At 39.5% G+C, this 27914-nt stretch overlaps 1 protein-coding gene and 1 pseudogene across 2 annotated transcripts in view; one reads left to right on the top strand and one right to left on the bottom strand.

The window, feature by feature from the left end:
• LOC106676949 (uncharacterized) overlaps positions 1-25431 on the bottom strand; it is a 32135-nt gene extending 6704 nt beyond the window's left edge. Inside the window, exons 1-8 of one of the 2 annotated variants that reach the window (XM_076880823.1) lie at positions 25197-25431; positions 11946-12412; positions 11585-11755; positions 11397-11458; positions 6537-6639; positions 6382-6467; positions 5493-5593; positions 4123-4193 (exon numbers count right to left, since the gene is read on the bottom strand). In XM_076880823.1, coding sequence (XP_076736938.1) covers positions 4123-4193; positions 5493-5593; positions 6382-6467; positions 6537-6639; positions 11397-11458; positions 11585-11755; positions 11946-12236 — 885 coding nt within the window. In that variant the 5' untranslated portion in view covers positions 12237-12412; positions 25197-25431. Of the gene's footprint in view, positions 1-4122; positions 4194-5492; positions 5594-6381; positions 6640-11396; positions 11459-11584; positions 11756-11945; positions 12413-25196 lie in introns of both variants that reach the window. The other variant, XM_076880822.1, reaches the window with a different exon arrangement.
• LOC143415581 (tripartite motif-containing protein 16-like) lies at positions 63-3986 on the top strand (annotated as a pseudogene).
• Positions 25432-27914: the final 2483 nt, after the last annotated feature.

Below are 27914 nucleotides of genomic sequence, written 5' to 3'. Positions count from 1 at the left end.
TAACCACTCCCACTTCCTGTTTCTGAAAAACACCCAAATCTTTTCCTGTATTGCATCAGTATTAGAGAAACTCACACAGTCACTGACACTGAGAGGAGAAATGGCACAGAAAGGAGTTCAGCTGGACCGAGAAACCTTCTCTTGTTCCATCTGTTTGGATCTACTGAAGGATCCGGTGACTACAGCCTGTGGACACAGCTACTGCAGGAACTGTATTAAAGGTTTCTGGGATGAAGAGGACAGGAAGGGAATCCACAGCTGCCCTCAGTGCAGGAAGACTTTCACACCGAGGCCTGTCCTGGAGAAAAACATCATGTTTGCAGCTTTAGTGGAGCAGCTGAAGAAGACTGGACTCCAAGCTGCTCCAGCTGATCACTGCTATGCTGGACCTGAAGATGTGGCCTGTGATGTCTGCACTGGGAGGAAGCTGAAAGCCATCAAGTCCTGTTTATCTTGTCCAGCCTCTTACTGTGAGAAACATCTCCAACCTCACTATGATGCAGCTCCATTAAAGAAACACAAGCTGGTGGCCCCCTCCAAGAAGCTCCAGGAGAACATCTGCTCTCGTCATGATGAGGTGATGAAGATTTTCTGTCGTACTGATCAGCAGAGTATCTGTTATCTCTGCACGATGGATGAACATAAAGGCCATGAAACAGTCCCAGCTGCAGCAGAAAGGACTGAGAAGCAGAAGGAGCTCGAGGTGAGACGACTAAACATCCAGCAGAGAATCCAGGAGCGAGAGAAAGATGTGAAGCTGCTTCAACAGGAGGTGGAGGCCATCAATGGCTCTGCTGATAAAGCAGTGGAGGACAGTGAGAAGATGTTCACTGAGCTGATCCGTCTCCTCCAGAAAAGAAGCTCTGATGTGAAGCAGCAGGTCAGATCCCAGCAGGAAACTGAAGTGAGTCGAGTCAAAGAGCTTCAGGAGAAGCTGGAGCAGGAGATCGCTGAGCTGAAGAGGAAAGACGGCGAGCTGGAGCAGCTCTCACACACAGAGGATCACAACCAGTTTCTACACAACTACCCCTCACTGTCAGCACTCAGTGAGTCTACACACTCATCCAGCATCAATATTCGTCCTCTGAGCTACTTTGAGGATGTGACAGCAGCTGTGTCAGAGACCAGAGATAAACTACAGGACATTCTGAGAGAGGAATGGACAAACATCTCACTGACAGTCACTGAAGAGGATGTTTTACTGTCACCAGCAGAGCCAAAGACCAGAGCTGGATTCTTAAAATATTCACATGAAATCACACTGGATCCAAACACAACTCACACACATCTGTTATTGTCTGAGGGGAACAGAAAAGTAACATTTATGAAGCAACAACAGTCTTATTCTGATCATCCAGACAGATTCACTGGATGGTTTCAGGTCCTGAGTAGAGAGAGTCTGACTGGACGTTGTTACTGGGAGGTGGAGTTTATGTAGCAGTCGCATACAAGAATATCAGCAGAGCAGGGTTTGGCAATGAATGTTTTTTTGGATATAATGAAAAATCTTGGGCATTAGATTGTGACACAAGCAGTTATACATTTCGGCACAACAATATCCCAACTGTCCTCTCAGGTCCTCGGTCCTCCAGAGTAGGAGTGTACCTGGATCACAGAGCAGGTATTCTGTCTTTCTACAGCGTCTCTGAAACCATGACTCTCCTCCACAGAGTCCAGACCACATTCACTCAGCCGCTCTATGCTGGACTTTTATCTTTTGAGGGCGTCTCTGCAGAATTCATTAAACTGAAATAAATGTCACTGAGGGACAGTTGATTAAAATGTGATTTAGTTTTGACTTTCCTTTGGTCTCCATCATTGTTAATCAGACCACATTGTCACTAATGCCCACTTTGTTGCCTCTGACATGGGATCCCTCTCTACACTAGTCCATTTACATTTACATGCTTCCCTTAGGCAGTATTATTAGAGTGGATAGCATGTGGGCATATTCTCATTATTATGCAGTGAAATGTTGATTTACTTACAAAACAATGTTGGTTAAAATGTCTGTTTTAGTTTGCAGTTTCTTTGGTCTCCACATTTTTGCAGAGCACTCATCGTTGTGCAGTTTCCTGTCAGTCACACTTTACAGATACTATTTTGATATCTTATCATTTATTGTCTAATTAATAACTGACTTTGTTTGAACAAAGACAATTTTCATTACATTTACATATATTTGTTGTTGTTGAAATAATCAATCAGTTCAAGAAACAGCTTGCTTTGGGTTTTTTACATTGATAAATGCAGCTTTTTATGCTAATTAATGAATTTGCAGTTATTTGGGATCTAATTTTCTTTCACCTTTAATTATACCTACATATACATACAGCATACTCTGATTTTATTAATTAATGTGTAGCTGTGTTGGTCATATCGTTATTGCCATGTCGTTCAAAATTAATAACTTGATTTAAATATCCTCTTTGGAGGCTGCTTAATTTAGTGCACCAACCTGTTTTATGCATAAAATTTTGTTTAGATCCACAATTTGAACTTTTACTCAGATTCATAAATAGTTTTTGTCTGATTTTCTTTCATCATTTTCAGTCACTGTTACATTTTGCACGAGTCTGATTTCTGCATCTGTTCACCAATGAATGCATGTCATTGGTCCACACTGTGTATAAGACAACCGACAGTTATGAATTAAAAACAAATCATTTTGAAATGTAAAACCTTTAGAAGACACTATATTATTTCCAATCAATTTGTGAGTGATAAATTGTTCAGTGATACCCTGACTGTAATTAAATGATGGATTTAGCCACCATGCTGTCACGCATGGTTTTGGCCGCCATCATGTCAGTTTTTAAAACAAGAGCCTATATTTGGATGATAACTTGAAGTCTAAGGCTACGTTCACACTGCAGGCGAAAGCACATCAAATCCGACTTTTCTGACCCTCTGCGACCCATATCCGATCGTGGTATGACAGTGTGAACGGCACAAATCTAATATTTTCAAATCCGATCTGGGTCACTTTCGTATGTGGTACTGAATCCGATACATATCTGATGTTCTAGAAAGCGACTGCTGTTTGAACGGTCATGTCGCATTAAATCAGTCTTTTACGTCACTGACACAAGACAGACGCCGATTATCAGCGCCGGAGAAGACATCGCGAACGCTTCCTGCCCATCCAGAGAAACTGTTGGGAAGACAACATTGGAGAAACGTGAACATTTTATTTGTACTGTATAATCTGCAGATTCTGACAGAAATCTGCAACTTTCCTTTGAAGCACCGCTCCCCTAAAACAGCAATAAGGATAATTATTAGGCCATATGTAAATAACAAAATAACTTTAGAATTTAAAGCAAAATTGGGAAACGTAAAGTCTGAAACAAGTCTTTATATTAAGAGCCATCAGTCAAACAATACTGTTCGGTCTGGATCTAAACAGAGCGCATTGTGTGTGACGTCTTCTTTTGCACATGCGGGCCACTTTGAGGGTTCACACTAGAGCGCGTTTGCTGTCAGATTTTATCTGCAGTGTGAACAAGCAGACAAAAAAATCAGATTTGATCAAAAAAATCGGAGTTGAGCATTAATAAGACCTGCAGTGTGAACGTAGCCAAAGTTACAGTTAATCTCATGGTTAAAACTGTAGATATGAATCTAAATCTATTTGTAGCAGTAAACATGTTTAATTCTGATCTAAAGTTGAACATTTAAACATGAGTTTTTTTGGGACTGACTCAATTTTGGAGCCAGCCTCCAGTGACCACTTGACACTCGTATTAATATATGTGAGTGTTTTTAAAAAGAGTATATTACGTCTGATTATAATAAGGAAGAGAAGTTCTATGAAAACACTGCTTTGTTTTAGTGTCGTCTTAGCATTTCTTTTTTAATTTGCAGCTCACCTTTTCATCTTGACTCACTCTAATAAAAAGTTTCCATGCAAAGTTTTAGGTTATGTACAGAAACAGGAAATAAACCAGAATTCTAATATTAACTTACTGTCACGGAAATAAAGGGTGTAAACTAAAAAGCCTTTTGTTGCCTCTTCTTCCTTCTTGTATTTCTTTTTCTTCTTCCACCATCTATCCACTTTTTTCTCCCTCATCTAATTATTCATTGATGCTGTACAATGTTTGTTTTTTTCCTACTCACAGCGTTAAGGAGGTTTCCGGCCTGCAGCACCAGGTGGAGAACAGCATGGAGCTCCTCGCAACACATTAATTCTGGAGGACGGAGACAAAGTAAAAGAAATGATGTCTTCATTTGTGTCAGTACATAAAGGATAAACCAATGCAAGAGCATCACCTGCTGGAAATAACTGTGTAAAAAGAGAGTAAAGAGAGAAAAAACACAAAACCTGTGCAGTAAAGATACAGATAACATAAGCTTATGATGCTAAAATCCCACTGGGTTTGCTGTTTTATCACATGCAGTGTTAGCATGTGGAAGGTTAGTTAACAGTTCAGGCAGTTATCAAGTTCATACACACACTGCTAAAAATACTGAAGGTGTTAGTCTGTATTGGGTGGAGGGTGAAAACGAGGAGAAGGCTTTACTGCAGGTATTTCTGCACCAACGACATTCAGTCCAGATTTATTGCGTTTTATTTCTTTTCATCTTTTTTATTATTATTTTATTTTTGTTAAAAAATATTCCAGAGTTTCATACACAGATCTCTTTTCTTTCTTTCTTTTTTTACAACTTCTGAATCAAACGGCTCACTCCTTCACATAAAGGTGAAAGTACTGATTCTGAGACATTGTAACACAATCTGTGTAACAGAATCTGCTAAATCTGTGAAAGTGTTTCTAGAAGCTTCTTGGTTACACCTCTGCGTGGTGATTCTGAAGCTAAATGAATCCTCTGAGATCGATGTCATCACTGATGACGACCCCAAACAGAACCTTATGTTTGGAGTCAAGAAAAATAACTTTTCTGGAGGTTTTTAATGTTTTTGATGGATGTGAGTCGGTGTGATTTCTTTGTTGTTTGTTCATTGCCGAGACACAGAGATAAGGTTCATCAGCAGCAATGAGCTGCATCTCAGAGTAACTATTAACATGCTCTATGCAACTTTTAACACGTATTATTTATTGTATATTTGACCAAACCCTACTTTACCTCAGTGCCCTGATCCCAGTGTCAGGAGTCAAACGTTACTTTTTTTTAAAAATGTAAAATTAATTTTAAAAAGTTGATGAGTTTGCTCTAAAAAGTTTTACAGCTCCACCACCATCGTTGGTGTTCATGCCATTCTCTCAGTAATTTCAGTTCATACAACACAGATAGAAGCAGTCTGGCCACACAATCTCTACCTGCCTCCTGCAGCACATTTGCTTGTGGTAAGGAATAAAACATTGTAACACACTCAGTGTTGGTTCTGGTCCTTCTCTGCTCTGCGTTGACACTGAGACAATAAGTAAGAGAAGAGAAAGCAGAGCTGTGGCCTGTGTGAGCTCCCAACAGCGGCTGCATGCAGAGAGCAGCTCATCCGTGTGCCGCTGATGCTGCGAGCGTGTTACCTTTGATGGTGGCGCGAAGGATCTTAATGTCCCGTTTCATGGCCTCGCACGCTGCCGGAAAATCCTCCTTTAAGAGCATGGATTCAATGCGGACTGTGTAACTGCAGACCGAGAGAGAGAGGTGAAAATGAATTGATTAATACATTTTTATTTTGCGTCCAAGCTGGTACACTTCACTAAATACAGCTAATGCTACTACTTTACATACTCTCGTAGTAACTGTATACCAGCAGCTGGCAATTAGTTTGAACTGTGGGACTATTTTTAGCGCATCTCATTAAGGAGATGTTGTTATTGGTGTGTGGGGGAGCTGCAGGCATGTAATTGATTCAGCTTGATGTTTTTGAAATGATCTGAAGGCAGATGTCACATTACCAGCGCTCCAGCAGCAGCTACTTACTAACATTTGTTTGTTTTGTTGAGCACAAATTGATGCATTAACGGTTATGATTCCTGAGTCACTGAGTCAGCTCTGTTAACTGTCACAAGGTCCTGTTTAGTGATACAAAAACATTTTCCCCCACTTAGAGCTAGAGCTGGTACACAGGCCACTTTTACCCAACACTGTTTCACACCAGTGCATCATGTTTTCAAAAATTCAAAGTAACCACTGTACAGCCAGTAAAAGTATTTATGTTTAATATTGTAAGTATACAAGTACAAGTACTACAAAAATGTACTGTTTTGGTGCAGTATTTCAGTGAATGCAACGGTGAAACTGTACAGACAGTGGAAGCATTTTCAGTGTAAAACTGTTTCATGGATCTTGCATGAATATCGGAAATGTTAAAAAAAAAGATCATAAAGGTTTAATTCTAATTTCTGAAACTTGCAGTGAAAGTTGAACGCAGCATAAAACTGAATAACTAAGTAAAAGTTCAGCGCTCACCTGGGCACCTGAATCAGCCGGTACATGAAGGAATCGGCCAATGAGAGCTGAGAGACTTCGCCGCGGTGTGCCTTCAGTTTCTTCACCTTCATGAGTGCAAAAAGATGGATCAGATAAAAAAAACACATCAGTGTGTGTGTGTGTGTGTGTCTCACCTCTTCAGACTCTGGCAGCAGTTTCAGCATTTCTCTCAGACGCTCCACCCCAAAAGCCTCACTGTTGCCATGGCAGATTTCATCTACTATAGTCTCATTGGACCTGGAGGAAGAAGATGTTTAAATTTAGTGTGAGCAGCGATATAAAAAACAAACACTCATTGTGCTGAAGTTAAGAATTAAAATGGCATCAAAATAACATTACACTAAGCTGATCTGGGTTTTCCCCCACAGAGATTTAATTACCATCTGCACACGTACAAGGTACACTCAGTTCACTCTGTCAGGTTAAAATTCAAACAAGAAAATGAATAGTTTAAGACAGTTTTATCACTTTGTGAACTCCAACCTTTTGCTTTTAAATGATAATTTCATTTTCAACATTGAAACAATGTTATATATTCATTCAGGAATTAGCCTGAGACGACATTTATAGTTATTTTTCTGTTGACTGGAAGCACCTTCCCTGTTACTTAAAGTAAAATAAAATGGACAAAATAACTTCTTTAACTAATTAACTTCAGTGCCGATACACGTCCAGTTTATTTTAACCTACACAGTGGATGAAGAGAAACTCAAAAACTCAAAATTTAACTTATTGTACTGTTGTCAGGAGATAGAAACTTTCTTGCACAGAGTTATTGTGCAAAGCTGCTTTCAAGGTCATGAGGAATTCCATAAACTTGAGATTTTCCTATTTGATATCCAGTTTTTGTATTTTTCGCTGAAACCTTCAATTTGTTCAATGAGTACAGAGCACACTTTCACAGTTAGGCCAAGCACAAAAAGACTGAAATTCTGATGTCAGAGTTCATTAAAACCGTTTCTTGACTGAGTGAGCTGAATAAACTGGACAGACGTGTTCTGTCAGATCATCCCACCAAGTACAACTTCCTTGTACATATTTTTACACTCTGTTATAAATGCAACATGATGTCACAGAGTTTGCAGATGTATTAACAACAGTTTTAGTAACATGCTCTGGACATACTTTTAAAATGCGATTTTCTAAGCAACAAGCCCTAAAACGAGAAAAGCAAAAATCCCACAATTGAAATTTTGTTTCCTTAATTTTATGACAAAGAAAATTAGTATTTTCTGAATACTGTCTGTCAGTGCTGTTTACATCTGTCTAAATCTCAGCCAAGGATATCTGAGAGTGGATTTGTGGGTTTAGAAGTTGTTGGCGTTCTGTGTGTGTGTGTGTGTGTGTGTGTGTGTGGGGGGGGGGGGTTGTTGGTCGGAGAGCTGTTTGTCACACATTAAGTGGTCGTTCAATGGAATCCGCTGTGACGCTAATGATTGTCTCCCCTGCTCTCTTACCTGCCTGAGAAAAGTTGGCTTTAAATTTACGGCAGTGATTTATCAGAGATGTGTGGAGCATGGAAGGAGAGCGTGAGAAATAGAGACAGGTGGTTAACAGTGAGTCTTTACAGTTGCCTGCACAACCTGGTGGAGTCTTTCATGTTTTAAGGCTGCATTTCAGTAAATGGTGTTGGAGATCTTGTTAAAAATGGAAGAACTATGAACAAAGAAAAGTCAGATTTTGACACACTGCACAAGTCTGGAAGGCATTTGATTGGTAAAGACTTCATTTTTCAACATCAGAATAATCCCAAACACATTGTCAATTACAGTAAAAGAACACCTTGACTGTACCTGGACCTGCACAATAAAATGGTATCAGTCATGGACTGGCCTGAGCCCAAATCTCAACATTACTGAAGCAGTGTGAGAACAGAACAAACAAAGCAAAACAACACATCCAAAGAAGAGTTTTGAATGTCCTTCAAGAAGCCTGGAGAACTATTCCTGAAGACTGTTTAAAGAAAGTACAAGCATGCTGTTTAAGAAAGTTCAGGCTGTGCTGAAGAACAAAGGCGATCCTGCTAAATATAGATTTTCAGGCTCATCTGAACTGTACAAACTCTGATTTGTCTTATATACTGGTTTTCCATGTATGTTTCCTCACATTGTAATAAATCGCTGCACCTTTGTTTTTTTTAACCATTTCCTTAGAAAAGTATAAAGAAGTGCAGGGCAACTCGAACATTTTGCACAGTCATCCCAAAGTATATTTCCTGGAGCAGATGGCTGTGTCTTTTACTTCCCACTTCTCAAAATTGTTACTTTGTTGTTGGAAAAGTTAAAAGTACTTATACTAAAGTCATGATGCATGCTTAATCATCCAGGTAAGGAAATCCTGATGAGTGACGAAACTTTTCTCCACCTGGAAACGTTACGTCCGGATGAACAGAACTAACTTTTGGGTACTTTTAGCTCGGTGTTAAAGCAGCTGCAAAACCTTCAGCTTAATTTGAAACTGAATGACAGAGTTTTTGTGGATATTTTACATCGTGAACATAAAATGATGCAATACAACTCAGATTCTTCTCCAATTGATTTCAGGTATAGTTGCTGTACATTCCTGCTCTCCGTCTCCCACATGCCTGTATGTCCCTCAGTGTGTTTGGTAAGCACTAAGTCTCAACATGGTGACCTGAATGATTCAGCACATTCATTCAATACATTCTCTAAGCTTAGCCAACTGACTCACCTTGTGGACACTTTTTACGTGACTTCCTATCTCTATATTAAGCTGTGGTGAAGATGTAAAATCCTCAGTGAGGTATAAATGTAAAAAAGGTGAAGGGAGGTTTAGATAAAGCAAGTTTTTTCATTCTTTGAACTACATTAAAGCTTCATGAATACGTATCTATGAACAATATAAATGCAGTAATTCTGTCAAGCAGCATTGCGGTGACCTTACCATGAATGGGTTACAAGACAGCAGGCCCCTGGGGACAAGACCACCAACCCTCCTACAGAGGATTAAGACGTCAGGCTCAAGGACACACAAACCACAACTGCGGTGTAGCCGAGCTGTTTAGTGTCTCACTGGAGCAGCGCTGTGCTTTGATTTGAATGTAGGATATCACTTTCTTGCTGTTTTGTCCCATTTTGTACGCTTTTTTGTTCATTTTATGTCCCTTTGTAGCCACTTTATGCCTGTTCGTTACCATTTTGTATCTCTTTATTTCTATTTAATCGCTCTTGTAGAGATTTTCATCTTTTTGTCATCAAATTATGTATGCTTGTAACAATTTCGCATTTCCTCGTATTCTCATTTCGTTTCCCTTCGTCACTGTTTTTTCTCTTTGTGATCAATTTTAGTTTCTCAGTCTTCATTTTGTATCTTTTCATGGCTAACCTAGGTTGCCTTGCACCTATTTTGCATCTTTTTAACCATTTTACACCCCTTTATTGCCACTTTGCACCTCTTCATGCAAGTTAAGTTCACTTTCAGCCATTTGGCCTCCTTTGTCACAAGGTTACACCATTCTCATTTTTCTTCTTTTCTCCTCAAGTGGTTTAATTCTTCTTATTGCTATTTTGCATCTCTCAGCCTCTTTGTTGTCACTTTAAATCTTTTTGTTAATAATAGTCAATAATCAATGACATTGTAGTTATTTTCTGTCACTTCTGTAGCTCTTCATTATGAATTTAAATCTTTGTTTAGACAGTTTGTCATTTGTCAATTTAAGATCAGTTTATATCCATTAAGTTATTCTAAGGAGCTTGGAAAGAAAAGCGTCTGGACTTCTTTAAGTTTCCTTGAAGACGTTTCACTTCTCATCCGAGAAGCTTCTTCAGTTCTAAGAGCGATTGGTGGAGGGTCCCAGATTTTAAGCCCTATGGGAGTTTCCCCCCAAGAGGGACAATGGACCCCCTAATGATCCTCTACCTAATCACATGAGCCAAGGTGTGAAAACTGGTGTAGGTCACAATCAGCCAGGGTTTCAGGTGAGCTCATTGTGAAACCTGACCCCACCCCATCGTGTGATTTCCTGAGGTCAGATGGCCCAGGATGTGAGTGGGCGTTAAGGCGTCTGGGAAGGGATCTCAGAACTGGATTATAGATGGCAGACAGTTGGTGTCGTAAACCACCGCCTCTGTTCAAAGACGGTCGCTCACAGTGGACATAGATGAATTATTTTACTCCTCTTTCAAACAGTCTTCTCTGTCCAAAATGTGAACATTGATATCCTCGAAAGAGTGACCTTGGTCCTTTAGATACAGATGGACAGACGATAGAAGCTTCTCGGATGAGAGGTTAAAAAAAAAAAAAAAAAAAGGTCTTCAACTAAGCTCAAGTCCTTTTTTAAGCTCTTTAGACTACGATGACCCAGATGACTGAGAACCTTCACATTCCATTAAGTTATTATTTTACATCTCTTGTTTTGGTCAACTTGAATTTGATTGTTGTCATTTTGCTCGCTTCATCTCTTGCGTCCCTTGTTGTATTATCTCCGTATACGTCAGTCTTTTCCTCTAATCTGACATATGGTCACATGTCTGTAGTGTATTCAATCAAGTATAACCTGCCCACATCACCACATTTGTTTATTCAACACTTCAGGATGATGGTGAGGAAACACACTACAATACAGCATCGCTTTGTGACACGCCATCAGCTAATAAAATCCCCATCTCCGTCTGACAGTCATTTTGTCATAGTCATGCTGTGTCATACCCACATTATTCTCAACAAACACCGACATGACAACACTGTCTGCATTTAGCATTCCTGTTCATGACTTTCCTTTTCTTCTTTTCTCTGGGAATCAAATCCGTGACCTTTAAAGTGAAAGCTTGCCTATCATAACTTAATCCACTCGACATAACAGTCAGAAATTATCAGTTCGATGCTCTGATGCTCTTATCATGGAAATCAAACAGAGGCAGCAATGAACAACCAAATACATAAAAACATATTTTGTCTTTGTCTCTATGTTTTCATGTTGGGTTAAACTGTGTGTGTGTGTGTGTGTGTGTGTGTGTGTGTGTGAGATTATTTACCTCTTGAACTGTTTGAGAAAAATTGCAATGTTCATCCCTCGCTTAGCATCTAGGATGGAAACCTGAGTGTGAGAGAGAGAGGGTCAATCTGAGGTCAAAGCCCTGGTGGAAACTGTCACACACACTTCACTCCATCTCCCATGCCTTCAACAAACAGCAGCACACGCAGCCCTGCATCAAAAACACACCTCCTGTTTGGTCTCTCTAAATGAGCTGCTGGTTTTCCCTCCCCTGGCGGGCGTTGCCAGGGTTTTTGATTGACCGTCATGTTGACCGAACAGCTCTTCGACAGTCTGAGCGTCAATCTCGTATTTCTGTTTCACTTGGCCTTGAGTCCATAGGTTGAGCCGTCCCTTTACCTGAGACACAGACTTTAGTAATGTAATAGCCGTTTTATGAAAGTGCTCGATTTCTCTTTGGACTCAAGCGTTTTCAGAGAGGTGCTTAGTCATCATTTACGTTTGCCAGTAAGTAAAACAATGTAATATATATTAAAAAATATATATGTTAAAACGATGTGCCGAGACAAATGTAAAGCAGGAACTCTACCTGCTCCTCTGGAATCGTTTTCCAGAAAAAACTCCTCACCCTCCTTTTCTTCTTCAGCCCACCAGCGGGGTGTCCAAGCTCTGGTGGCAGAGGCAGTAGGGGAGGAGGAGGTGGGGGAGGTGGTGGAGGAATGTCAGGTGATTTCATCTGCTTATCTTCTATGTCAGCATACCTCGATGGAGGACGAGGAGGAGAAGGGAGAGACATTGTCACGGTAACAGCTACATCCTCTTGTTGGACAGAGAAATCTTGGCTCCCAGTGGCCTGCGAGACGCTGCCCATCACATGCATCCCTGCTGCTGATGGGGCAGTCGAGGACAGGGGAGATGGTGGGTTTGGAGGCAGACTGTAAGATCAGTGGGCCGATTAACTGACCATTGTGAAGGGTATAGTTACGAGGATGAAGATGGGTCATAGCATTTGAAACATCGGATGACACCAAGGTCAGGTTACGAGATCTAAAGATGCTGGTAAGCAAAAGAAAGGAGAAAATTAATGTTAGCTTTAAGTGAGAGAATTAGCTAAGCTTGTTCTTAAATCTAAATATACAAAATCTTTGTGACCCATAGGGAGAACCAGAAACAAATTTTGAGTTTACAGTAGAAAACACATTTTACAGACGCAGCAGTTCCACGTTTGTGAGAGAAATGCAGTTCATTGCCCATCCACCAACGGCCATTTGAGGCTGGTTCCAAGAGGGAGTCAAGCCACACAAACTCCCACATTACATTTTCAACCTTACAGTACCAATAGACATGTCCACTTCTGGCTCCAACTAAATCTCATGGTAGCAGCCGACGTGCTAACAACTGGTGAGACTTCAAAATTGAGAGTCCAAAGCCAGGTGTGGATATCAAATGATTATATTTATTCTATGGGAAAAACTTCAATAACTAATCAAGTTATTGCAAAAGAACAAAGTAAAGAGACCGGCCAATAACCCTCTGCAAAAATATGTATTCCCCAGCTGTTTGGCTAATGGTTGCTGAAAGGTGCTTTCGACTCGACTCTCAGAGGACTGCTGCAGTGGCATTTATGCACTGGAAGACGATGACTTGTCTGGAATTACTCACCAACTATTCACCAAACAGCAAAAAAATAAATAAAACAGAAACAGTGGTTTTCAAAGTAGAGGTTGGCAAGCATTTGCAGACAAGTTATTGTATTGGCTTTTGACTAAAGCAATGACAGGTATGTTTTTGGTGCTTTACGACTGAATGAAACAAGTGACAACCAGCAAGCTCTAACAACCACTCGCTACCATTCAAGGAGACACTAGCCGTTCTCTGGGTCTGTGTTTCTGAAGCTACCGGTTTTTGATCTTTGACAATTTTTTTGCACTTCTTCCTTTTTACAATAATCTCAGCTGATGTTCTCTTTCCTGTTCATGATAACTTTTCAAATAAACCAGTGTTTGACCTCCACGTGGTGCCAATGTGATAGAGCTATGCCTGTTATTTTATATTTGCAAGGTCTGCCTGTAGCTGAATTTCTATAATCTCTATAATTTCTATAATCTTTCTCTTTACATAGCCAAAGAGCTAAGCAAAAAGATACACACAGATAAACATTACACACATTACGTGCATTACACAATCAACTCCAAGTCCAATATAAGGTTTTTTAACTCTCCACCAACTGTTGAAGGAAATATCTGGAATTTTAGGACGCATGTCGACTATAAGAAAATTACTTTTTCTTTGTATTGGGTAATTAAGAAAGAAAACCTCAAGTAAGCTGAGAGCATTTTTTATATTTGGTATGACAATAATCAACAAACAGTGTCACTGTGATAGGACTAATAGGACTAATAGGAGAAATCGTGTTCACTGGAATGCAAAATGTAAAAAGCTGCTGCAGAGAGAAAAATGACTTTGGCACGTAAGCATGTTGGTCTCATGCTGACATTCATCTATATTATTCATACTGTGGGTGTGTGAGTGTAATTACATGAAAAGCAATTAAACATTTATAAAGTTAAACATTTGCTTTTGAGTCGTGTATGTGTTTCTACCGTTTTTGTTAAGCCTTTTTCCTCTATTGAAAATTGTTGTGTTTGTTTTTTCAAACAATTAAACACCTCCAGCAGTTCTCCGACCTCCTTCTCTTCAAACATCACCAGCCTCACCTGGATGTCAAAGCATCTGCTGTACAAAGGTATGCTTAGAAATTGAATATATTGTGACCTATCTAATAAATGAAGAGTCTGGTTCAGACATTGAAGTCCCCCAGAGGATGAATCCTGCTGGTTTTTGGGGTTTGAGTGACATAAGTAAGGTTTGATGCTATATAAATAAAATTTAATTGAATGCGCTTTAGATATACACGCTCCTCAGAGGATGAATCTTCTTGACTTTTTTCCCCTCCCACTGCCTTTTATTCCTAGGACCACCATGAACAGGATTATTGTTGTTTCAGCTAATGCTGTAGATTGATTGCTGTACAATCTGGCTTAGACGTTCATGTTCCCCAGAGGGTGAATCCTTCCTCCAGCAGTATCTCCCCCCTGGTTTAACATTTGTGGTTTTGAGTGGAATCTCTCTACAACTGTTAAATGGATTGCACTGAATATGGATGAGACATTCACATTCTCCAGCATATCAATCCTACTGATTTTATTAATTCTCTTTGTTTTTCTGTAGCACCACCATAGTGTTGCCATGTGCTGCTTAACTATTAAACTTCGGTCCTCAACATGTCTACCATCATCGTGGGATTTATTGCAATCAAAACCACCAAAGTGTCTCAGGATATGTTACTGGAAACTGATTGCTGTAAAATCGAGTTCCTCTAAGGAGGATGAATCCTAAGGTTTAGATGATTGTCTAACTTTCCTAGCAGTAAAATAAGATTGAAATTTTTGATTTTGAGTAAAATATCACAATTACTGAGTGGACCTCTCTCCAAAGCAGGAATCCCACTAACCGTTTTGTTCACCTGATTATCATCATGGCACTGGACCTTTGTTGTTCTATTACTGTACAAGGATTGATGCAAAGCCTAGGTTTAGCATTCATTTAGACACTAAGGATCGAGCCCACTTTTTCTTTTTTTTAATCCTTATTGACATTTGTGGTTTTGAGTGAAATAACAGTTATTGAATAAACTACGGTGAATTCTGGTTTAGATGTTTATTCCTCTCCGGACTGAGCAGAAAACTTCATGGTTAATGTAACTCTTACTCACCATGATGAAGAGCATTGCTAATTGCAGTTTTTCTAATAACAACTCCTTTGGCGTTTTTGACAGCACCGGCAGGAAGCCCACGAATGAATTATTTAATACATACAAGATTCCCCAGTGTGAAGTTCTGGATACATGTCGACAGAGATACACACTTCCTGCTGTTGAATTAGAGATGAGTGTGTTACGTAAGTTAATCTCACAACATTGTTTTTCAGCCAAATTTCATTTATGTTGATTGTGTGTAAATGTTTACAATTAGTCAAAAATGAGAAAAATATTTTCTTTAATCTCTCGGGATATTAAGTTAGTTGTTTGTTTGTTTTATTTGTTTTCCTAGAGCATATCTTGTATTTTAAAAACATTTATATTTCGATTATTATTTTATTAAAAATGTAACAAATGAAAATATATTTATTAATTTTAATAAATTAAATCTAATAACATTTTATAAATGTAATAAAATCAAATAAATGAAACCCACAAATGAACAAAAATTATTAAGAAACTAATGTTGCTGTGAGCAGCAAACTTTCCAGTAAAAACGTGATGTGCTGGCTTTGCTTTACTTATTTGGTGTCGTTAGTGTTTTTCAGTTGCAGAAGCATGAGGGTTTGGGTCGGCATGCACGGCTGTGCAACTAGTCATAGTATTGCTGATTGTCATGGTAACACAAACAATGACAGTTTGTATACTTGGCAGAGAACACATTTAGGTCACGATGTGCACGTGTGTTAAAACTACACATACATTATCCTTTTCTCCTGAACACCCTGAGATCTGTTTTTTTCTCTCGCATCTCTTCATCCTCAAAGGACCACAAACAAAACATTTTGACAACTTTCTCTCTTTAAACAGTTTCAGGCAGTTGATTTAAAATGTGAGTGATGATGAGGTCCAATCACATAACTCAAAATGCAAAAATGCCAAACTGTTGACCTGGTTCTCATGAAGGTTTCTAATTGGACAATGGGGTTGTGCGGTAGAGGAGGAGCCACAAAAGTACAAACAAGAATGGCCACACTCACACAAATCAACAAAAATAAGAGCAGAGCAGCTCCAGAGATAAAGAAAGCGCGGAAAAAACGCAAAATGTAAATGGATGACAACAAAACAAAAACATGACTTTAACGTGGCATTAAAAAGCCATAAAGACCAACTACAGTAACAAGAACAGGAAACTACAAACAGGAAATATAGCCACATGCAAAGAACTACAACAGTCCACAAAAAAGCTACAAACAGATGCAAAATGACCAAAAAACCCAAAATGTTTAACAATGACACAGAAAACATTAACAAATAGACACAAAAAGCAATAAATGAACACAAACTACCCAAAAGGTAGCAGAAAATATTCACAAAAAAATAAAAATCACAGAAACAATGTGACTTAAAGACCACAAAGCGTTAGCATAGCCCAACAAATAGTATAATACCTCAAAGACAGACACAAAAACAGCAATGCACAAAAAGAAGAAGATTCAGACAAATGGATAAAAAACAGCCACAAGCCGATTTAAAAAAAATGAAAACAATTAAAACAAAAAAGTGCACATAAAGAAAAAAGACATACAGCTGATCAAAACAACCACAAAGAGACACAAAATCACCCATAAAAAGTAAAATGTCACAAATAAACAAACATAGGTCACCATGGCAGGTACCAATAGGTGACTGTGATAGTAAAACATGCAGAAAAACAGCAACAACAATCCTCAAACAGCTACAAAAAGAAAAACTAAATGTACAGAGACAAAGACATGGAAAAAGGCTGCTAAGAAACAAAAAAGAAAAACAGCCACAAAGAGACACAAATTATCCACAGATATATTTTAAAAAACAAATAAACAAATGAGACATAAAAATAGCAACAAGGTGACAATATAACTGAAAATAAACAAAAACAGCAACAAAGTAATCAAATAACAACAATAAAAGAGTCATAAATATAAAATACAAACAGAGAAACAAATCACTCACAAAGTGAAACAAACTGAAAAATGTAAATTTAAAAGAACACAAAAAACGAGCCAAAAATAAATCCAGGAACAAAAAAAATAAATAAACAAGAAGATTAATAAGTTGTGCAGGAGGTGATCTGAGTGATGAAAGCATCCCCCGATTTACATTTAGTGTCTAAATGTGTTATATACAAATTTATTTGAATAAAAATCACAAGTGTGAACCCCATCGTGGCACTGGAGAAAGGTCAGTATGGGGCTCATCCTCTGGGGAACATGAACCTGAGTCAGCCTGTGTAATGGTTATTTAATAATGGCTATAAAAAGCCTTACTTTAAATCCGCACCAATGGCCCCAGGTGCTATCGAAAGCTGGGAGATCCACTGCGTGAGTGAAGCGCACTCATTCAGAAAACCCTTCTAGTGGCTGCACACTCCTTCTTAGTTTGCCTTTTTGGGCTGACCCACTTATGATCTTTCCATACATCCAGCATTTGCTCCAGATTCCAGTAGAGTCAGCTTGACCTCAATACCGAAGCAGAGAGAGAGAGCTCGGCTCAGACAAAGTGTGAATGAGTAACTGACAGAGACTCTGATCCACCATGAAAAATCTCTCCTCCTCCTTTTTTTCTTCATCTAATGATTTCCCGACGAGTAACTCGCTGCTTTGGTCACATCAGAGTACAGAGACGACGTCTGAGTGAATAATAAGCAGAGAGCTGGTGGAACGGGGCGATCTGGATGTGGGTAACAATTAACCTCACTGGTCACACACTGGAAACTTAAACTCATCATTTAAGCAGCAAGTCTTCCAGCTGGACTTTGTCTCAACTCTGAGTGTCCATGAAACTGCACCAGACTTCATTCACAATTTTGACAATTTTAGATTCAAGTACAATTTAAGAGTACTTGCGTCTGTATTTAAAGAGTCTAGTGTGGTCATGTTAGTGCCCGTGAGGCAAACATAGACTACTGTGTTTGCAATCTTGTGTGTACTATGAAGCTCGACACGGCCGGGCACAGCTGAGCACCACAACAGAGCTTCTCGCTACCCCAGGCTTCCTGCACCAGGCTCTGAGCGTGCTCACAAAAGACGGGCCTGCCTTTCATGTGATGCATTATTTCTTCTTCTGGTCTAAATGGACTGAGGAGCCCCGCCTACTCCAGTCAAAGAAATCATCAGAGGGGAGGTGAAAGATCCACAAAGAACTACAGATCAAGTATATTGTATATGTTGTAGTACGTCTTTAAGCTCGTGAGTTTGTGTTTGTTCTTCCACTCTCAGAGCTGCTGTTTAATTCTGGCGTGGCAGCTGCATGAGAGCAGTGAAACTTTAAAGGCTGCTCAGTGTCACAGTCAAACAAAGGAGACGCAGAAATCTCTCTGGGAGCAAACTCCCGGCCTCCTTCATTGGCTGGGAGTTTCATTGTTATGCTCTATGATATGCTGAGGTATCCCTGCTGTCCCTTTCTGTGATCCAACAGACTTTGATTAAACAACACCAGACCTCATTCATAATTTGGGGGGTTTTAGAACATTTAAGGATTTGAGGATCCACTTAGACCACTAAACACTTGTTGAGTGCAGTGGTGTTGGAGCCGACATTAAAGGCACCTCAACTTGTTCTTCTCGTTTTAAAGTCTGGGATCTGAAAGTGGATTTGCTGACAGCTGTTGGCCTGCTGCTGTGCCTACGCATGGGGCGTCTTTGAGAATGTTAAGAGACTGCAGTTTATACTTGAAGTGAGGTAATAAAACACTAAATGACTTCTGTAACAACTCCTCATCGTAACAGTTCCCACTATGACTTCTGAATGAGAGTCACTGATTTACATTGGAAAAGACATGCAGCCAAGCTGGGAGGCCTAAACGGCAGTGCAAGTCTACAGTAAAACACGGATACACAAAGACACACAAAAGTTCCCACAAACCTGTCTGCAAAATAATGGTGTGACAAATATTTACACAAATTCATCTGACCTCCCCTCTGTCACAGAACAGATGAACAAAAGACAGAGAGCATGCAAACATTTAACTGAACAAATAACATGAACTAAAATGGTCAGACACACACACACACACACACACACACACACACACACACACACACACACACACACACACACACACACACACACACACACACACTGCTGGTGGTGACTAATTCACAGTGACTCATGCCATTTAACAAGATATTAATAACCAGCAGATGATGACACCGAGATCATCAGGATGGACGCCAGAGCATCACTGTCTCCAACATCCTTAGATTAAAATATCAAATTAAACTTTGTTGTCTGTCAGGTTCATGCAGCTGCGTTCAGATAACAGCCACACGCTGCACACTGAGCTGTTTAACTCACTGCAGCGACTGTAAACTTTATGAACATGTGAAACAAGCTCCACACCTTAAGTGTGTCTCTTATAAAGGTAGCTCTCAAAACCACTGCTCGCTGGATACAGTCAGCAGTCATGTTAATCCATCCATGTTCTCTTCCACTTATCCAATCCTAGATTTTAGCTTTTCCACAGATACTAACTGGAAGTACAGTTGTACTGATATATTGTTTACTTTTTTAAGGTTAGCCTAACTTTAATGAATGTTTCAGTGTTGATACATATAATTGCATTTGTAGAAAATTCCTTTGTTTTCCATCCATGCATTCACCCGCTTATCCTTAGAGCCCATCCCAGCTACCATAGGGCAAGAGGCAGGGTACCCTCTGGACAGGTGGCTATTCTGTTGCAGGGCTAACACAGAGAGACAGACAACCATTCACACTCACATTCACACCTATGGGTAAATTAGAATCGCCAATTAACCTAACTTGACTAACGACATGTCTTTGGAGTGTGGGAGGAAGCCGGCGTACTTGGAAAGAACCCACGCTAACACGGTGACAACCTGTAAACTCCACACAGAAAGAGCCCAGGACCTTCTTTCTGGGGGGTGCTGACCACAGAGCAAGCAGTGCTAACCACTGCTCCACCATGCTGTCCCAGTCATACTAGCTTGGGCAACAGTGGTTAGCACTGTTGCTGTAACACTGTTAGCTTAACACAGTCATGCTAGGCCCTTATGTTTCAGGGTGAAGTAGTGAAAACATCCTCTAGTTGTTCTAATAAACAGCAGAGAAGCAAACCAACTAAGTGTCCTGTGTGATTATAGGGGGAGGAAGTCGATCTGGATCGATGGACACAAACAAACAAATTAATAACCTTAAACATGGCGAATGTGCGCGACTGATGAAGGACAGAACATTTCCAACTCTGTCAAACTGGATAAGAGTTTAAGGCCAGTAAATGTGCAGGGATGTAGTTCCAGTCTGACACAGATCTCAGAAAAAAGGCAGGCGAGACTTTAATATCAGGGCCGAGACTTTCTTTCAGCTCAGTGCCGTCAGCGTTGTCATGTTGAGGGTTATTTTGTTCCAAAACGCAAAAGATTTTTGTTTTTTCAGCTATTCTGTGGAAAAAAATATCTCACTGACATCTTAATGTGAAGTGTTTGTGAGAATGGACAAAATAAGTGCTGGTTTGCTGAAGGAACCGCGACAAATAAGGCGCTCTAATCCCCCGGTGGTTTGACACCGAGGCTGAGCTCAGAGAGTTTCCAATAAAGCCGAATGTCTGCACATGAAAATCTGCACGTCTGCCTGAGTTTCTGCAGGTGATGCATTTATACAGGCCATCTCTTCTGGTTTCACTCCATGTTTTGCTCGAAGAGTGGATCATAGCACCATCACGGATGACTTTTCCCCACATTTTCACATTCGTGCAATTGTTCAATAATGCAATTTACTGTACACAAGCCTGTTTATGTTATGCTAACCACGTTTGCTTGGTGCTACTTCTGAATCCAGCGAGATCGTTTGATTTAACTTGATTTTATTGATATTTTTAATTAGATTGTTGCATTATTTGTTATTTGTGCACAAACTGACAGCTTATGTATGTGTTTATTTCTTTATTTTATTAGTAATTGATGTTAACATTTTTTTTTAAATCACTAGATGTTTGATCATCTCTGCTGTTGCGTCATTTTCAGGTGATTTAAATGCATAATGTTACAGTTTTGTTTACCTACAAAACTCCTGATTTTACTGACAAATAATTAAAAAGCAGCTTTCACAATTATAGCCTTTCTAATTATGACATCTATAAAAAGTTAGCCTATATAATAGGCTGTCTTTATTTGTCTTTGTACTCCAGCTGCTGTTCGCCATTTCAGATTTATACTGATTAACTAAATTCTTCCTCAGAGAAACTTTTATGGATGCCTCTGCAATTATTATTTTTTAAACACACCTTTAATGTGCAAATTGAACAAATTCACTTGCTAAAAAACGCAATATAAATAGGTTTAATTTGTAGGCACAGAGTTGTTTCTGATTATTAAAGAAAGCCAAATTCCTCTCGGCTCTGCGTGCCTGTGGACTGAAACAGCCGATGTAATGACAATCGCAGAGATAAAAAAAGAAAAACATATTGAGATAATTACAGGCTGTTGGTACAGTGTGATGAGCAAGCTGACAGCATCATTGTGAAGCTGTTGCCACAGCTCTGAGGGCTAAATTAAACAGAAAATGGAGGGGAAACTGCTCCAGACTGCAACATGTGAGTCACAGCAGGCTTTAAATACATACGTATTTGTCCTCCCTCCTGTGATTTCTGTAGGTTTACAGGATGGCTGGTTGTTGCTCAGCAGTCTGACAGATTAGCTCCCACACTTTCTCCAGCACTGACAGATCTAACGCCTCAGTTTGAGGATTACAGCAGCAGGTCGGCGGACTGCGCTGTCACACTAAATATATGAGGTTCAGGGTGGAAGAAGAGAATTTGAAGCCCTCCTGAAACCACCGAGTCCAAAAGTGTTGAGGAAGTGTTTCAGAAGTAGAAGAACAAACTGTCCAAGAATGTACTCGTAAAAATGAGCCATCATTTTTCACTGAAACCACTTTTAAATACTTGGACACTAACCATAAATCTATAATGATGCATGTATATATACACTTATATGATAACAAATTATAAATATAAATTCCCTTGGTTTCCTTATATGTTGCGTTCCCGCCATCGTCGCCCTGCAAACACAGTGCTACTCTCTCTTTAGAAATAAAGTCCTCAAACATCACAAACACATCGCTGCTAGCATCCAATAAATAACCAAAAGTTTAACTGAAAAAGCATCCATAAATATGTAAACCATTCAAGAATCTGCAAAAGAATTACCAGTACATGTAACACAGAAACCACCAACACAGTTTTAGAAATGATCCCCCTTACTTGTCCAACATCCAATTAACAAGCTAATGGCATTACAACAGGAGAAGTGATCAGTTACTATAAAACAGGACACAAATGATTTCAGAGCGCGCAGCAGACCTGCCACAAAGACTCGCTCTTAGTCACCGTGGAAACCCCAGTAAAACCTGCTGATGAGCAGAAGGCCTCTGTCTCATTGAGCCGGGAAACAACAGTAAACACATGTGTTTGTCTGTATGGCTGTGAGGGGTGGTGAAGAAGGACCCCCCACACTGATCAGTCTCGGAAAGGAATCTGAGCTGCTTTTAAAGAGCATTAGCATGAAAAACGCTCCACTTCTGGATGTGGGTTTGAGCTCCGTTGTGCCAAAAACAAAAACAAAGCAATAGAAAAAAACGCTTTAACAAAAGAGAATCTCTTTCACGGCTCTGCTGATGGGCTGATGGTTGCTTTCTTTATCTGAGGAAGAGCTTTACCGCTGTGTTTTACAGTCGGGGAGGGTCAAGCAAAGCAAAGAGCTGGCTGAGCATCCCTCGTCTCTGGGGTTACCCCGGCGACGAGGACATACGGTGACAAACAGAAACCCATTTGTTAAATGTCACCCGGTGGTGTCGTCACCGGAGCTCCTGGCAGGTCAGGGGGTCAGGTGGAACGCATAACCCGCAGAGAGAGCAACGAGGCCTGGCCACAGTCTGCGGGGAGGCTCGGTCAGAGAACCAGCTGTTTGTCTGCTGCACACAAATTATCCAGATAAAAGGACAAGACAGGATGTAATGCACAGTGCTGTGAATTAAATCTATTGATTTGTTATGTTTGTGCATATTTTTTTACTTAAATATTTTAGATCATCACCTACCATCAGGTAGGTTTGGATCATTTTTCCCCCAATAAAGGAAATCGTCATTTGTATTTACTACTCATTTTTGTTTAATATTAAAAGCCAAGAAATGAGAAGCTAACAAATCCTTTTTCACAGCCCTGCACCTTCACATTAATGATGTGTGTACAGTAATCACACAGAGGTTGGACAGGTTCTTAGAGATTCAAAGAAACTTTCTGACACATTTTAAAACTGCTTGGTGGTTTCAAGGGTGCAGATCTGACCATGAGACTGTGCTGAATCCAAAATAAATCAAAGCTGTATTCTGTGTGCACCGCTAAGCAGCAAATTAAACGGAAGCATACTGAAACATATCTCCTAAAAAGACGAAGCTCGTTTATTAGAAGTGGTACCATTTAATTCAGACCACAATAAATACCAAAAGAAAAACAGACAATCTTACAAAATAAAAATAAACCTTCTATTTTGAATATTATTAGAAGACTCCGTTTAGTGTAAAGCAAGGTCAAAAATCAGGTGGCACAAGCTGTTATATAACAAAAGATTAAATTCACAGATTTCTGAATGTAGTCTGGTTTACTGAAATCTTATAAAAAGTGGATAAACTAAAAGTAACATAGTTGTTTAAAAAAATAAAGATATCAACCAAAGACTTAAAAACTGATTTTTCTGTTTCATTTTTTGTATTAATATATAAATTGAAGAGGTTTTCTTTATATACCAGTGCTTGGTAGATGTATTGATGTGATAGGCAATGATTTAGAAGCAGCTATAAAAATGAACATTTCTGATATATATTTAAAACATGCGCTGCTGAGTTTGTCTATTTCCTCAGAGAAAACCATCGAATGAAGGACAAAAAAAGGATCTGAAGGCATGTTCTAGACAATTAATCACACAAAAAACAGTTTAATGATTAATGAAAGCAGCCAGAGCCACAGCAGACTGCATTTCACTGTATTAAAGTGTGACAGCACTCATGGAAAAGCACCAACAAGCACCAATCTGTCACAGCAGCTATGACTGCAACAATGACTGTTTTGGATCTACTAGAAGTACTGAAGTGGGGCTAAAGTATTCTTGTATCCGAGCATATTTATCCTAAGAAACAGCAGCACTTTAACCTCACTGTCACTAAATTACCATTATAGAAATATTATGGGACATAAGCACCACAAGTACACTGCAGAAAACACTCTAAATACTGCACCAAAACCACAGCAAAGGCAGTAGACCAACAATCAACTTATCAAGGATACTAAAAGCACAAACATAATGAATATTCCAGAAATCTCACTGCACAGCAGAATACCGGGAAACCCCAATAAAAGCTCAGTCCAAAGAATCTCACCAGCCACCGGTATACCTCGAAACCGGGGGTCGTTTTAATTTAAGGTCACAAGCAGCCCAGTTTAATGCTAAGGTGGGAGGATTACATTTAATGAACCCTGCATTTAAAACACAGGATGAACAGCCTGAGGGGGGAAAGCTCCGTTTCAATAACAGGTCTGCATTTTTCCACATTTCATTAGCTGACTGAACAATGTGTGTGCAGCACAGTTACGGCGTCTCTGTGAAGGCACAGGACACCGTAACTGTGCAGGACTTTGACTTCCCTGTGAGGTAACATGTATTTTAATGGAAAGCTGCTATTCACACAGTTTTACACCTGCTCCAAATGATTGGTGTGAAGGTGTGAATATATCAGATTAAAACATTAATGTCAGTGTGAGTATCACATGAACCATGCCGGAACACTGTCAAGTTTGAACACCACTTAATTAATCATTATAGGAATATTACGCCGCTGGCTGTTTGTGTTGATCCAAGAATTTACAGAAATTTGCATGTAGTCTGGTTAGCGCAAAGTGCCCCCCTATTAAACAGCTCGTTAGTCTGTCAGATAACTTATATTCAGCTCTGAAGTTACATTTCTGGCAAACTAAAATCAATTTAGTTAGTTATAAACCAGCGGTTAGTTTTCTGTTAATATAACTCACCCTACTGCGCGTACTCAGCGGCGCTGCGGCTCCTATACAAAAGTCCCGTTTAAAAAATGTCCAAATATACAGCAAAGCGATGTCAACTGATCCCGGTCGCATCCACATGAAGGGTGCTGCTTGCAGCCAAGTTCTGGACTGACAGAAGCAGGGAGAGAGGAAAAAGGAGGTAGGGATCCCGAACGCTGCGCATGCGTGTTTACTCAGGTGAAAGGAAAAGCGCTGTCTCTGGTGCGTGCGTGTGTGCAGCTCAGATAAGCTCAAACAGCCCCTCCCTTGGCAAACAGTCAGGCTTCCCTTCTCATGGTTATGTTTATTTATGAAAAATAAATAAAAACACATCATATCAGTGTTAAGCAGCACACTGGGTGACAGCTTTTTTCAGTGAGTTTACCTTTGGTAGTTCATTGCTACTTAAGGCTCATTTATTCTGCCATAAATATATAAAATATGACTGGATTTTCTGAATTTACCTGCTTTTACAGGGGGAGACTCTTTAGGTTACAAAACGTGTACAGAGGTCTGTGGATAAATTAGAGTACTCCAGACTGTCATTTATTTGAAGAGTTTATGGTTTAAATCACTGCATTAAAGTCTCATTGAATAGGACATGACAATTATGAGAAAAATCCTCAGTTTCTTACAACCTTTGGATTTCTATTTTTTGGGGGAGTTTTGGGGGTAAGGGATTTTTTCCTGACAATTTTCATCATGTTTTTATATAGAAGGTGTTATGACAGTAACATTTCTTCTAATTTCAAATGTGTAGAAATAAACTTCTGTGAGGGCTGATGAGGTCCTACCTCCACAAGCCACTGCAAACACAGCATCCACCCTTTTGCACCTCCTCGTAGCAGTCAGGAGCTATAATGATTATGCTTTATTGTGCCTTTTGACCCTAATAGTGACCATCATTTCCAAAGTAAACCCCATGTTAGATTCAACAACACTACAAATTAGTGACTGAGACCGTAAACTCCCTAAGAAAGTGTTTACTGAGGCGCCAAAGCAAAGAAGCTGAAGGCCTGCTCCTCCACAGACTTCTGTACAATCACTTCTTTCTGCAACTGCCCCTAGTGGTCAGCAGAAAAAATACAGCTTTAAAGCTCTAATGTATTTAATGACAGATTGGGTCTCGATCAGTGGTATCCTGCACTGTCATTGGCCATCGCTTAAAACGCTCACCTTACTGTTGAGAAAAGTTTATCTCGGGTTCCACAGAGAGCATCGCCTGTGTTCAGTTAGCCAATCAACTACATACACTACTAGCTTTCCACTTCTCACTTGGTACATTGTCTCCTTACTTTCCAGACGCTTTCTTCTTTTTGTTTAATTTTTTCCTCATGTATGACCTTTCCCTGTTTTTGGATTTTTGCCCTTTGCCAGCCTCTTGTAGGAAGTGTTTCCTTGTGAGCGCTTTGGATTTAGGGGTTTACTGCATTTGTGTCTTCTGCTCCTCCTGTAAACACTTACAGTGATTTGTTAAGAGATTTCAGTGACCTACAGATGGACACCCTCCCTACAACAATGTGACAAATTCATCACTAAACGAATATTAAAGTAATACAAACGCACATCTATGTTAGAAAGACACACCTTCAAACAAATACGAGTAAAGCAAAGCTGAAGCTACTCAGTGCGTGCTTCAGTCTTGACAAGTTAATCATCGAGTTTGTGGACAAACCTCTTTTAAAAAAAAACAAGAAAACAAAACTGGAGCTGAGACAAGAGAGGTGGGAGTCTTTGTGAGAAACTCTATCCCGCTGGTGAAATGTTTGGGAAAATGAGCCTGGATGCAGGAACACACATTCACAGACTCGCTCAGACAAATAGTAGAATCAGTTTTGTGTGCTGGTGTTGCCAGGTGAGTAATTGCCTCTCTTTAAAGCAATCAGAGCAACAGAACCACAAACAGACCAGGGTCTTATTCTAAAATCGCTTCACTGATCCCCTCCATTTAAAGCAAGAATCACAACACTGCATACTAATGCACCCTGCTTCAAGTCTAGTCCTTTTATTCTTGGAAAACAATTATAATGACACTGTGGACACGTAGATTTGATGTTTTAAGGTTTCTTGTTGCTGGTGTTAAGTTGAGCTTGAAGGAAAGTCAAGGTTAGGCCAGCATCTGTCATCATTAAAGAGTCTGCTGAGTGAAGGACATATTTTGCTTGCATAATATACACATTTTTTTCTGGAATTCAGTATATTAAATATTAAAATGATGGATGGTCAAAATTTTAATGGTCAAAATTTTAAATACTTTGATACAAATGCATAAATGTGAGTCTTTCTGAGTCTATAGCTGATGTTTTATCTGCACATCCAGAAAGTAGTTTAACAATTTACAAGTGCTGGATGCTGCCCCTCGGCAAGCTTCCAGATGCTGGTCAATGAGATGAAAGTGAGCTTTTAGTGCAGGGATTTAAAAAAAAAGGGAACTAAATTGGAGTGTTTCAGACAGCAGTTGTATGAAGAGCCAAACTAAATCATGTGAAGCTACTCAAGTAAAGCCACAGACTAAAAATGTAGCAGAGGATGAGCTGTTTGTATAGCTAAACATTTCTTAAACTCAAAGATTAGGAAAAAATCCATGTCTGTTTTTTATGCTTCAAATAATTATGTGAAGCATAAAAATCGGTAACTTTAAGTAAATATAAAAATACATAACCATAAATAAAGATAAAAATACATGACCTTATTTATGACTTTCTATCC

This window comes from Maylandia zebra, linkage group LG3 (genome assembly GCF_041146795.1).
Source record: "Maylandia zebra isolate NMK-2024a linkage group LG3, Mzebra_GT3a, whole genome shotgun sequence".
Classification (NCBI taxonomy): Eukaryota; Metazoa; Chordata; class Actinopteri; order Cichliformes; family Cichlidae; genus Maylandia; species Maylandia zebra.
The sequence above is the reverse complement of the archived record's forward strand: the minus strand, read 5'-3'. Positions and strand labels throughout refer to the sequence as shown.